This window comes from Neodiprion fabricii, chromosome 4, assembly GCF_021155785.1.
Source record: "Neodiprion fabricii isolate iyNeoFabr1 chromosome 4, iyNeoFabr1.1, whole genome shotgun sequence".
Taxonomy (NCBI): Eukaryota; Metazoa; Arthropoda; class Insecta; order Hymenoptera; family Diprionidae; genus Neodiprion; species Neodiprion fabricii.
The window spans coordinates 6,428,787-6,441,922 of record NC_060242.1 but is presented as its reverse complement, the minus strand read 5'-3'; the positions used below and the strand labels follow the sequence as shown (position 1 = coordinate 6,441,922).

General features: G+C 39.9%; 4 protein-coding genes across 8 annotated transcripts in view; 3 read left to right on the top strand and 1 right to left on the bottom strand.

The window, feature by feature from the left end:
- LOC124181327 overlaps nucleotides 1-13,136 on the bottom strand; it is a 121,784-nt gene that overhangs the window by 76,830 nt on the left and 31,818 nt on the right. The window lies entirely within an intron of this gene.
- LOC124181310 overlaps nucleotides 1-13,136 on the top strand; it is a 64,037-nt gene that overhangs the window by 37,640 nt on the left and 13,261 nt on the right. The gene's annotated exons all lie outside the window — the stretch shown is intronic.
- LOC124181318 (facilitated trehalose transporter Tret1-like) lies at nucleotides 2,564-5,301 on the top strand. The gene is made up of 2 exons (XM_046567781.1): nucleotides 2,564-2,819; nucleotides 2,886-5,301. Exons 1-2 carry the CDS (start codon nucleotides 2,750-2,752, stop codon nucleotides 4,196-4,198), a joined length of 1,383 nt encoding a protein of 460 aa, XP_046423737.1. The 5' UTR covers nucleotides 2,564-2,749; the 3' UTR covers nucleotides 4,199-5,301.
- LOC124181320 (facilitated trehalose transporter Tret1-like) lies at nucleotides 8,485-10,500 on the top strand. The gene is made up of 2 exons (XM_046567784.1): nucleotides 8,485-8,626; nucleotides 8,693-10,500. The coding sequence occupies exons 1-2, from the start codon at nucleotides 8,557-8,559 to the stop codon at nucleotides 10,003-10,005; spliced, it is 1,383 nt and encodes a 460-aa protein (XP_046423740.1). The 5' UTR covers nucleotides 8,485-8,556; the 3' UTR covers nucleotides 10,006-10,500.

Here is a 13,136-nt window from a genome sequence, read left to right as displayed (position 1 = left end):
AACACTCGTGCATCGTGCAATGAATTCGATTGAGACAAGTGAATGGATAAGAATCCGTATCGGATTAATTATATTCGCATATGTCGCGTTTTCGATAAAATCTACAGTTATAAATGCCTATTAAAGATATTTAACGAATACTGTATCCACTGGATTGGAGCGATCTACTGGGATCGAAAATATCTATGCTTTTTTAAGTAACTAATGTTTATGTATACATAGAATGGACAGATGAGTATTATGTGATCGTTTTTGCGAGATGCGAAATACTGAGAAATCTAAATATTTCTCAAATAAATAAGCGCTTGTAATGTTTCTACAGTGTTCAACACGGGCCGAGGCGGGAGAGCAAATTGAAATATTCAAATAGTAGATGTGATAATCTGTAGGTTTGACGAGATATAATTCGGTAATTTTGAAGCCTTGATAATCGTTCCAAAAAGCAACGGCTTTGGTCGATCAGAAGTGGCTGACGAATGACGGATTGAAGGCGGATTGAAAATTGCGTGAAATCAGGATTTGCCAATCAACAAAGAACAAGAAAGATATTGTGAACTGTAACAGGATATGCACCTCGGGTTTTGGCTGTTTCATTCTTCTCGTATTTTGAAGATGGTTTACAAAATTATAGCACAGGACTCTATTCGGTAATCTGATTTCGCACCAAGTATAAGGTACTGAATCTGCGAAGCTTTGCCGAAAGAGTGGGAAGAGAAATACTCGGTACGTCAATCAGAAGGTAGGGTGGATTATACCTGACGGTAACAATTGATCAGCATTCCGATCTGATGATATACCGTATTGATATATGCATATTGTAACGTTCTTGGACGTTACGGAAATAAGTATGGATTCGTGAGTTTGATTATGAAGCCAAAATCAAAGGCGTAAATAAATGTCGTGAAGAAGCGTTAATTGCAGGATAGGTGTTTCTGGTTTTAAGTCTGAAACAAGACTGTTTTTACAATAATATTGGTTGACGCAGCAACCTTATTCTTTTGAAAGACATAAGAGGTTCATAAACGTCTTTTATCTATGATGACTACTAGATCATTAGAAAGGGGGCAAAACGGGTGATTTCACCCTTTGTAACAATATATATGGGGCATTCTACGTCAAATTAGCAGCCCATGTACCTCATCCCCTTCGATTCTGTTCGTTTTTTTAAGTACGACGTTCTCACCAACCCAAAAGGGTCTCGGGAATTTGTTCTGATTTTCTTCAACCACTGGTAAAACTTGCACAAAAGCGCAAAACTAATTACGAAAACGCCATTTTCAAAAATCTTTCGAAACAAAATTCACACTGATTCCATGATTCGAAATCCGATTTTCGAGCAACATACGACAATGAAATCTCAATATTCGCTAATTTTTTCGCAAGTTTTGAGTTTCTCCATGTGCGGAATTTTACTTGCTTTTTTATTTCGTTATATGTCTCGATCTAAATAGATTGCAGAATCGCAGAATCGGAAATAGAAAAGAGAACACACACAATAGAAGGAAAAAAAACAGCTCCGATGCCGGCATGAAGAAATAGAAAACTTACGAAAAAAATATAATAAATATTGAGATCCCGGTATCTTTTTGTTCGTCTCAACCGATAATCGCGGCTGCGCTCATTACCGACGTGCAATCACCATGACCGTGTCTAACACGCTCTTACCATAAGTTCTTAGATCAATATCGATCCACAGAGTTAGCATCATAGAGTGTAACATTACTGCGTTCATAATTCTTACGCAAAAAATAATCCTCGCTAAAGGAGGGGCCGGTCCTTCAAGACTTGGGGGTGTCTCATCGGACTTTTGTCTTTTTTATCCGAATAGTTCAAGACCATAGATAAAAATACCGCAATTGCAATAAGTCAAGTTGTTTGTAGCCGAAAATAATTATCGTAACAGCGTATCAATGAATGTATTCATTGAAGATTATTGACGATACTAAAAAATTCATTCTTACGGAGATTCTTGTATTTTTTTTTTTTTGTTTTTGCATTTATCGACGTACATATCGACCGATAATGGTTGCTGCGATCATCAAGATCTTTTTTTCTAGTATATTTGGTATTTACACGTAAGTTTGGAATATATTCAGCATTTTAGGACAAGAAAAACGTTTGTTCCGTCCATGCAAATTAATTATTTACGTATTGACGAAATAAAAAAAGACAAAAGTCCGATGAGCTCCTCGAAATCTTGAAGGACCAGCCCCTCCTTTCGCGAGGATTATTTTTTGATGCCCAAGTATAGTTTGAGATTGTGTAAAGCAGAAAGAAAATTATCGATTTATTTTCAGACAGTCTAATATATATATATACATATATATATAGAATAGGCTGCCTCGCACTCGTTCTTCGGGATATGATTCGAATTGCAGCATTACAGCATACTATGGAACAAATAAGCTGTCATGATAACATGCAGCAATTAATATTCGGATCTTGCATGACAACAAGATAAGAGATATCAATGAATCTCGTTTCAAGATTTACTGCAGGTATGATTCATACAGTCCGTGTGTTAGAGCCGAATACAAATGCACACGGATTTTTGAACAAGGTAGCTGATTCCACGATCGAACAGCATGCACCAGTCGACCTACGTTCACTTCACATCACCCACGACTCTGGCCCGCGTTCGACCTGACGAAGGTGTTGGAGCCAACGTAAGGTCTGAGTGAAAAAATCGATCGGGATTAGATATTGCGAGGACTAATTTTAACACCACGGTGTCCGACTACCCGACGATATGGTGAACACCTTGATTGCATCCTGGCGAAGCTACCCGATGTGGCTGCAATGGGTCGCTTCGATAGCGGGTGAGTAAAAGTGATCGACGAAAAGAAACAGTCAGATCGCTAATTGTGGATATTCGTGTTACTCAGTAATGTTCAAGCTGTTCGTTTGCGGGCTCTCCCTCGGTTGGGCCTCGCCCTACACCGCGCAGTTTTTGAGCGGGGATTCACCGTTTCCCGCGACAACCGAGGAAGTGTCCTGGATATCATCCATGTTCCAACTGGGCCGAATACCAGGCGCAATATTGGCAGCAATTGGAGTCCAATACTTGGGAAGCAAAAAAGTGCTGATCGGAAACGGATTGGCATTTTTGATATCCTGGATTTTGTCAATCGCGGCTTACTCTGTGCCCTGGCTCTATGTGACAAGATTCATTTGCGGAGCTAGCACCGAGGCGGTGAATATCTGCTACCCTATTTACCTCGGGGATATTTCTAGCCCCGAAATTCGAGGCACCGTCATGGTCCTGGCGATGAACGGCTTGACCATAGGTTCCATGGTAGGCTTAACCATAGGGCCCTACGTCTCGATGAGAGTTTACGCTTACGTGGCTCTTGTAACGACCGTCATATTCCTTGCGATGATGCTGTTGCTTCCGGATTCACCGTATTACCTTGCGAGCAAAAAGAAATTTGAGGAAGCAGAGAAATCCATTCTTGCTTACAACCGAAAGGCAGAAGTCGACAAGGAGGTGAAATCGATTAATGCATTCGTCGCCGAAACGCAATCGATGAAATTCAGGGACAGATTGCGGGAGTTGAATTTACCCTGCAACAGAAATGCTACGATGAATTTGGTATGGTTCACCTTCTTTGCCCAATTCACCGGAGCCAACCCCATATCGGTATATCTAGAAACAATCTCGACGAGAGCAATGCTGACTGTGATATCAGCTTCATCGATGCCGCTTGTAACGACAGGTCTAAGCATTTTAGGTGGGTGGCTGGTAACGCTGTTTGCTGACAAATGGCAACGGACGGTAATGTGGGTTATTTCAAACGGCGGTGCCAGCTTATGCATGACGGCCATGGGACTTCATTTCTATCTTCTGAATGTCGGCGTGGATCCAAATTCGCTGCAATGGTTGTTCATTTTGTCGATGGGAATGTCTGGGCTATTTCACAGTGTGGGAACCACTCCCGTACCTCACATACTACTCGGCGAACTTTTCGGGGCTAGGATACGAACTCTGGCCGTCTGCATCTGCTGCTCGTTCGGAGGCATCATCGGCTTTCTCTCAATATACATCTACCAATATCTGATCGACATCGTGGACGAGGCTTACGTATACTGGATGCTGGCAGTGGTTGCCTTACTCGCCGTGATTTACGGCGTCGTTATGATGCCTCCGACGAAGGGAAAATCTTTGACAGAAATACAGACTGAATTGATAAGGAAATAGTATCCATGCAATGGACAGTAGTTGTTAATTCTAAGCCTCCAGGTAACTCCTGCTTTTCTAGATCTCCAATAATCTCTTTTAGACCACTCGAAGTATACACATTAAGTTTGTCGGTAACGTGGTGATTTCTGCACGGATATAAAAACAGAAAATGCATGGTCATCATCTCAAATGAGGCTCTCGTCTAATATCTTCCAGACAGTTGATAAAATTACGTACAAGTGATAAATATAATTATCGTAATACGATCGATAAAATCCAGACTAGGTATTTTACCGTAGTCGAGTGGCGGTCAAAATAGGCCCCTGAAGAATGGAATAACGTTGGACCAATTTCGACAACGCAATTTTTTTGTATCTGACCTGAGAATAAATTTTAAGCGTTATCGACATTTTTTCAAACTCCACTCAATTGTACAGAAGGCCCGTTATGTTCGCCTTTCCTCTATGTAAATTTGACCACTCCTCGAAATTATTTCTGTCGTAATAATTACTTTATAAAGTTTCGCTCCTTCTCAAATCTTCGAGTGTAAGATTCAATGAAGGTATAGAAGTTTCCACATACCATAAAATTCTGAAATCTCTGAAATGATTTCATAATCAAATCTTTAGTTGTTGATATGATAGTAATGTATTTAAGTCATTCGAATGAATGTAACTTTCAATATGTTTCAAAATGCCGTCAATTGTACGAAAAAATCATTATCACAAAAAATCTTACCGTTGAAGTGAAATGGAAAGAAATATTTTTTGTTGATTTTTTTAGTGGCCGAATGCAATTTTTTTTTATTACAAAAACAGTCTCGAGTGGCCATTTTCATTGTGTTAACGACCTTGGCTATCACGAAATTTACACCTACCGAAAGTTATATCTACTGTATAACTGGAGCTTGAGTATTCGTAGCTCTTATTTTTAGCCATGTACTGGTACCAAATACAAAGGGAAAAACACTCACGGATATTCTAGACGTCCTGCTGGAGAATTAATTATGCGGGACAAGGCGAATGCTTCGAAAGTTTCAGTCAAGCAAAAAACACTGATCTCCAGTTACGATCTGTTATAATGACAAAAAAAAATCGATATTCAAAATATTTACTTTCATCTTCCATAATTTTTTTAGCAATAATTATCACAATCGGTTGTTTGCAACAAAGATCCGAAGTACCTTCAACACCATTTAAGCAGTAATTCCTCGTCCACTTATCATGAAAATAAAATATTTCTAACAAAAACATAATCAAAAAATGTATTATGAGGTAACATGTGAACAAAATGATCATCAAGTCTATTTCTATGTTTAATTGTCATAAAAATATTCAAGAGGAAATTCTAATTCAAATATATGTTTCAGACGAACTCTTTTTTCTCTACCAACCTTTTCCCACCTTGGAAATCACAAACAGTATTGACTCGCAGTCGGTGTTGGACAGCATCCAATTACTTTTTGTGATCAATTACAGAAAAAATCTATTACAAATTACAATTGTACCGATTTTTGTACTAGGACGTAAAGGTGGGCCTTTCGGTACTCCACGCATGCGCATTCGCAGACTGACTTGAGCGTCGTAGAAACGGGTACTTTGCGTACGGAAACATGCAGGGAAAAACGCGTAAAACAAGATCGCGTTATATCGATAATAATTGACGCTTGGCATGAGTGGCAGGATACGATGCTCAACCTGCCTATAAGCTGCAACTCCGGTTGCTTGAATAACACGCGAATCGTTGTGCAGATACAGAAACTCGCTGTACAATCACGAGCAGTGTTCTTAATTTCAATGCAAAATCTATTTTCGTTCAAATTGAAATTCCATCAGCGTTGAAATTACCACTAAGGTATCACAGATAAAACTTCTCGCGATAAGATGTCTGCGTGATAAGTGCTTGTCAACGAATTACGTGAAACACTCGTGCATCGTGCAATGAATTCGATTGAGACAAGTGAATGGATAAGAATCCGTATCGGATTAATTATATTCGCATATGTCGCGTGTTCGATGAAATCTACAGTTATAAATGCCTATCAAAGATATTTAACGAATACTGTATCCACTGGATTGGAGCGATCTGCCGGGATCGAAAATATCTTTGCTTTTCTAAGTGACTAATCTTTATGTATATGTCGGCGTATGAGACATATCACCGAGCAGACAATTCAGAAGACGTTGTTAACAGTCCCACCGACTGCGCGCGCAGCCCAAACAGTCCCACGAGAGACTATATAAAGGGCCGCGCCGGCTGATGAGGCACTCCGACTTGAACGCTACACGAAGGCGTTCAATATAGATAACCATTGCCCATACGCCGTGACTCGATTAAGCAGTTTTAGTTTGACTGACAATAAAGGCAAATTCGTTTGGAACAATTGGCGGGTTTCGACATCATGAACCCTTCCAGACCCTTTCATGGTGATACTTCTACCATACAACGAACAGACGAGTATTATGTGATCGTTTTTGCGAGATGCGAAATACTGAGAAATCTAAATATTTCTCAAATAAATAAGCGCTTGTAATGTTTCTACAGTATTCAACACGGGCCGAGGCGGAATAGTAAATTGAAATATTAAAATAGTAGATGTAGGTTTCTAGGATCTGTAGGTTTGACGAGATATAATTCGGTAATTTTGAAGCCTTGATAATCGTTCCAAAAAGCAACGGCTTTGGTCGATCAGAAGTGGCTGACGAATGACGGATTGAAGGCGGATTGAAAATTGCGTGAAATCAGGATTTGCCGATCAACAAAGAACAAGAAAGATATTGTGAACTGTAACAGGATATGCACCTCGGGTTTTGGCTGTTTCATTCTCCTCGGTTTTTGAAGACGGTTTACAAAATTATAGCACTGGACTCTATTCGGTAATCTGATTTCGCACCAAGTATAAGGTACTGGGTCTGCGAAGCCTTGCCGAAAGAGTGGGAAGAGAAATACTCGGTACGTCAATCAGAAGGTAGGGTGGATTATACCTGACGGTAACAACTGATCAGCATTCCGATCTGATGATATGCCGTATTGATACATGCATATTGTAACGTTCTTGGACGTTACGGAAATGAATATGGATTCGTGAGTTTGATTATCAAGCCAAAATCAAAGGCGTAAATAAATGTCGTGAAGAAGCTTTAATTGCAGGATAGGTGTTTCTGGTTTTAAGTCTGAAACAAGACTGTTTTTACAGTAATGTTGGTTGACGCAGCAACCTCATTCTTTTGAAAGACATAAGAGGTTTATAAACGTCTTTTATCTATGATGACTACTGGATCATTGAAAAGGGGGCAAAACGGACGATTTCACCCTTTGTAACAATATATATGGGGCATTCCACGTCAAATTAGCAGCCCATGTGCTTCACCCCCTTCGATTCTGTTCGTTTTTTAAGTACGACGTTCTCACCAATCCAAACGGGTCTCGGGAATTTGTTCTGATTTTCTTCAACCACTGGTAAAACTTGCACAAAAGCGCGAAACTGATTACGAAAACGCCATTTTCAAAAATCTTTCAACACAAAATTTACACTGATTCTATTATTCGAAGTGTGATTTTCGAGCAACATACGACAATGAAATCTCAATATTCGCTAATTTTTTCGCAAGTTTTGAGTTTCTCCATGTGCGGAATTTTACTTGCTTTTTTATTTCGTTATATGTCTCGATCTAAATAGATTGCAGAATCGCAGAATCGGAAATAGAAAAGAGAACACACACAATAGAAGGAAAAAAAACAGCTCCGATGCCGGCATGAAGAAATAGAAAACTTACGAAAAAAATATAATAAATATTGAGATCCCGGTATCTTTTTGTTCGTCTCAACCGATAATCGCGGCTGCGCTCATTACCGACGTGCAATCACCATGACAGTGTCTAACACGCTCTTACCATAAGTTCTTAGATTAATATCGATCCACAGAGTTAGCATCATAGAGTGTAACATTACTGCGTTCATAATTCTTACGCGCCATGCCATCCGTCATCAAGGAAAATCAACTTGTAGCTTCGCAATGCTAAGCAGTGTATATATGTATTTTTTTTCACGGTTGAAACGAATATCTTTTCCAACATTGGATAAGATAAGAGATATCAATGAATCTCGTTTCAAGATTTACTGCAGGTATGATTTATGCAGTACATGTGTTAGAGCCGAATACAAACGCACACGGATTTTTGAACACGGTAGCTGATTCCACGATCGAACAGCATGCACCAGTCGACCTAGGTTCACTTCACATCACCCACGACTCTGGCCCGCGTTCGACCTGACGAAGGTGTTGGAGCCAACGTGAGGTCTGAGTGAAAAAATCGATCGGGATTAGATATTGCGAGGACTAATTTTAACACCACGGTGTCCGACTACCCGACGATATGGTGAACACCTTGATTGCATCCTGGCGAAGCTACCCGATGTGGCTGCAATGGGTCGCTTCGATAGCGGGTGAGTAAAAGTGATCGACGAAAAGAAACAGTCAGATCGCTAATTGTGGATATTCGTGTTACTCAGTAATGTTCAAGCTGTTCGTTTGCGGGCTCTCCATCGGTTGGGCCTCGCCCTACACCGCGCAGTTTTTGAGCGGGGATTCACCGTTTCCCGCGACAACCGAGGAAGTGTCCTGGATATCATCCATGTTCCAACTGGGCCGAATACCGGGCGCAATATTGGGAGCAATTGGAGTCCAATACTTGGGAAGCAAAAAAGTGCTGATCGGAAACGGACTGGCATTTTTGATATCCTGGATTTTGTCAATCGCGGCTTACTCTGTGCCCTGGCTCTATGTGACAAGATTCATTTGCGGAGCTAGCACCGAGGCGGTGAATATCTGCTACCCTATTTACCTCGGGGATATTTCTAGCCCCGAAATTCGAGGCACTGTCATGGTCCTGGCGATGAACGGCTTGACCATAGGTTGCATGGTAGGCTTAACCATAGGGCCCTACGTCTCGATGAGAGTTTACGCTTACGTGGGTCTTGTACCGACCGTCATATTCCTTGCGATGATGCTGTTGCTTCCGGATTCACCGTATTACCTTGCGAGCAAGAAGAAATTTGAGGAAGCAGAGAAATCCATTCTTGCTTACAACCGAAAGGCAGAAGTCGACAAGGAGGTGAAATCGATTAATGCATTCGTCGCCGAAACGCAATCGATGAAATTCAGGGACAGATTGCGGGAGTTGAATTTACCCTGTAACAGAAATGCTACGATGAATTTGGTATGGTTCACCTTCTTTGCCCAATTCACCGGAGCCAACCCCATATCGGTATATCTAGAAACAATCTCGACAAGAGCAATGCTGACTGTGATATCAGCTTCATCGATGCCGCTTGTAACGACAGGTCTAGGTGTTTTAGGTGGGTGGCTGGTAACGCTGTTTGCTGACAAATGGCAACGGACGGTAATGTGGGTTATTTCAAACGGCGGTGCCGGCTTATGCATGACGGCCATGGGACTTCATTTCTATCTTCTGAATATCGGCGTGGATCCAAATTCGCTGCAATGGTTGTTCATTTTGTCGATGGGAATATCTGGGCTATTTCACAGTGTGGGAACCACTCCCGTACCTCACATACTACTCGGCGAACTTTTCGGGGCTAGGATACGAACTCTGGCCGTCTGCATCTGCTGCTCGTTCGGAGGCATCTTCGGCTTCCTCTCAATATACATCTACCAATATCTGATCGACATCGTGGACGAGGCTTACGTATACTGGATACTGGCAGTGGTTGCCTTACTCGCCGTGATTTACGGCGTCGTTATGATGCCTCCGACGAAGGGAAAATCTTTGACAGAAATACAGACTGAATTGATAAGGAAATAGTATCCATGCAATGGACAGTAGTTGTTAATTCTAAGCCTCCAGGTAACTCCTGCTTTTCTAGATCTCCAATAATCTCTTTTAGACCACTCGAAATATACACATTACATTTGTCGGTAACGTGGCGATTTCTGCACCAATATAAAAACAGAAAATGCATGGTCATCATCTCAAATGAGGCTCTCGTCTAATATCTTCCAGACAGTTGATAAAATTACGTACAAGTGATAAATATAATTATCGTAATACGATCGATAAAATCCAGACTAGGTATTTTACTGTAGTCGAGTGGCGGTTAAAATAGGCCCCTGAAGAATGGAATAACGTTGGACCAATTTCGACAACGCAATTTTTTTTTATCTGACCTGAGAATAAATTTTAAGCGTTATCGACATTTTTTCAAACTCCACTCAATTGTACAGAAGGCCCGTTATGTTCGCCTTTCCTCTATGTAAATTTGACCACTCCTCGAAATTATTTATGTCGTAATAATTACTTTATAAAGTTTTGCTCCTTCTCAAATCTTCGAGTGTAAGATTCAATGAAGGTATAGAAGTTTCCACATACCATAAAATTCTGAAATCTCTGAAATGATTTCATAATCAAATCTTTAGTTGTTGATATAATAGTAATGTATCTAAGTCATTCGAATGAATGTAACTTTCAATATGTTCCAAAATGCCGTCAATTGTACGAAAAAATCATTATCACAAAAAATCTTACCGCTGACGTGAAATGGAAAGAAATATTTTTTGTTGATTTTTTTAGTGGCCGAATGCATTTTTGTTTATTACAAAAACAGTCGTAAGTGGCCATTTTCATTGTGTTAACGACCTTGGCTATCACGAAATTTACACCTACCGAAAGTTATATCTACTGTATAACTGGAGCTTGGGTATTCGTAGCTCTTATTTTTAGCCATGTACTGGTACCAAATACAAAGGGAAAAACACTCACGGATATTCTAGACGTCCTGCTGGAGAAATAATTATGCGGGACAAGGCGAATGCTTCGAAAGTTTCAGTCAAGCAAGAAACACTGATCTCCAGTTACGATCTGTTATAATGACAAAAAAAAATCGGTATTCAAAACATTTGCTTTCATCTTCCATGAATTTTTTTAGCAATAATTATCGCAATCGGTTGTTTGCAACAAAGATCCGAAGTACCTTCAACACCATTCAAGCAGTAATTCATCGTCCACTTATCATGAAAATAAAATATTTCTAACAAAAACATAATCAAAAAATGTATTATGAGGTAACATGTGAACAAAATGATCATCAAGTCTATTTCTACGTTTAATTGTCATAAAAATATTCAAAAGGAAATTCCAATTCAAGTATGTGTTTGAGACGAACTCTTTCTTTTCTACCAACCTTTTCCCACCCTGGAAATCACAAACAGTATTGACTCGCAGTCGGTGTTGGACAGCATCCAATTACTTTTTGTGATCAATTACAGAAAAAATCTATTACAAATTACGATTGTACCGATTTTTGTACTAGGACGTAAAAGTGGGCTTTTCGGTACTCCGCGCATGCGCATTCGCACACTGACTTGAGCGTCACAGGAACGGGTACTTTGCATACGGAAACATGCAGGAAAAGACGCGTAAACCGAGATCGCGTTATATCGATAATAATTGACGATTGGGATGAGTGGCAGGAAATAATGCTTAACCTGACTATAAGGTGCAACTCCGGTTGCTTAAAAAGGCGCGAATCGTTGAGCAGATAAAGAAACTCGTTGTACAATCACAAGCAGTGTTCTTAATTTCAATGCAAAATCTGTTCTTCGTTCAAATTGGAATTCCATCAGCGTTGAAATTACCACTAAGGTATCACAAATAAAACTTCTCGCGATAAGATGTTGCGTGATAAGTGCTTGTCAACGAATTACGTGAAACACTGGTGCATCGTGCAATGAATTCGAGTTTCCCAAGAAAAAAGTTCCCAAGAAAATTTAGTATTCAGTAAATTTAACAGTTCCTCAAGATTACTTCTATGACGTTAATTACTTTATCCAGTTTCATTTTTCCTCAAAATTTGGAGCGTACAATTCATTGATCCTAAAGAAGTCTGCCCAAACCATCAAATTTCCAATGTGTTGTTACAATCAAGCTTTCAGTTGTCAATATTCATTAACATGTTCAAGTAATTCAAATAAACGTCACCTTTGAAACATTTCAAATCGTCCAACAGAAGTCAGCGTATATTACAAACAGCAAGAAATTTTCGCACATTTCAAACAAAACGTTGTTAATACAACTTTCGTTTTTCGCATTATTGGCTCAAACGTTTACTCTCTCCCGTGAATGTATTATATCGTCATCAGGATAACCTAAATCAAAGAATACACAGTAAAATCTGACTTTGGGTACAATCCTTACCTATCGAATCACCGCAGTGAGTGTCGGCAATCATGTGATTATACGGATTTGCCAGACAGATCATGACAGTCGATGTAATCTCATCATAGAAAGTCAGAGATCATCGACCGATCGAAACTCTCAACTTCTGATTACGATATTGAATCCGTTAATAATCCGCATTGAATACCTGCACCACTCTCCAATTATCGCCGTCCCACTAATTACCGACGCAGAGTTAAATCAGACCGATAAATCGGCTAAACTAATTTCATTCAATTCAACGCAAACTCGATTTCGATTTTTTTCATTACATTGATAGTAATTAGCACTCCACGCTTATTCATCTGCCGAACGTTTTTCCGCTCGCTGACGTGCGTGATAGACATTTACAAGATGAACGCTTGAAAATACAATCAAGTCTAAGATTTTCACCGAGTACAATGTACATATGGGGCATTCCACATCACGTTGATCTGAATCCGACCCTTGATCTCTCGGATTGTTCTGAGTCTCGAAGGCGTTCGGTTTTTTCGCATTTTTCCCAATTGATTTGAAGCCCAATCCGATAGGTCGAGGGTAAGACTCAGGTCAAATATGTAAGTAATGCCTCATGTATAATACATGGAGCATTCCACGCCAATTCGACCTGGGGTTTTACCCTTGACCTCTCAGATTTGGCGCGCGATTTTTTCTATGATTCTTCTCACTTTGAAAGGTACCCTGTTTCTTTTTTTCGACTCAATTTGAATTTTCTAAAATTT

Bases quoted from the DNA above. Each gene is read 5' to 3' on its own strand.
- LOC124181318 (XM_046567781.1), top strand. From the start codon at position 2,750: ATGGTGAACACCTTGATTGCATCCTGGCGAAGCTACCCGATGTGGCTG. The intron at 2,820-2,885 runs GTGAGTAAAAGT...CGTGTTACTCAG, and splicing joins ATGGGTCGCTTCGATAGCGG to TAATGTTCAAGCTGTTCGTT.
- LOC124181320 (XM_046567784.1), top strand. From the start codon at position 8,557: ATGGTGAACACCTTGATTGCATCCTGGCGAAGCTACCCGATGTGGCTG. The intron at 8,627-8,692 runs GTGAGTAAAAGT...CGTGTTACTCAG, and splicing joins ATGGGTCGCTTCGATAGCGG to TAATGTTCAAGCTGTTCGTT.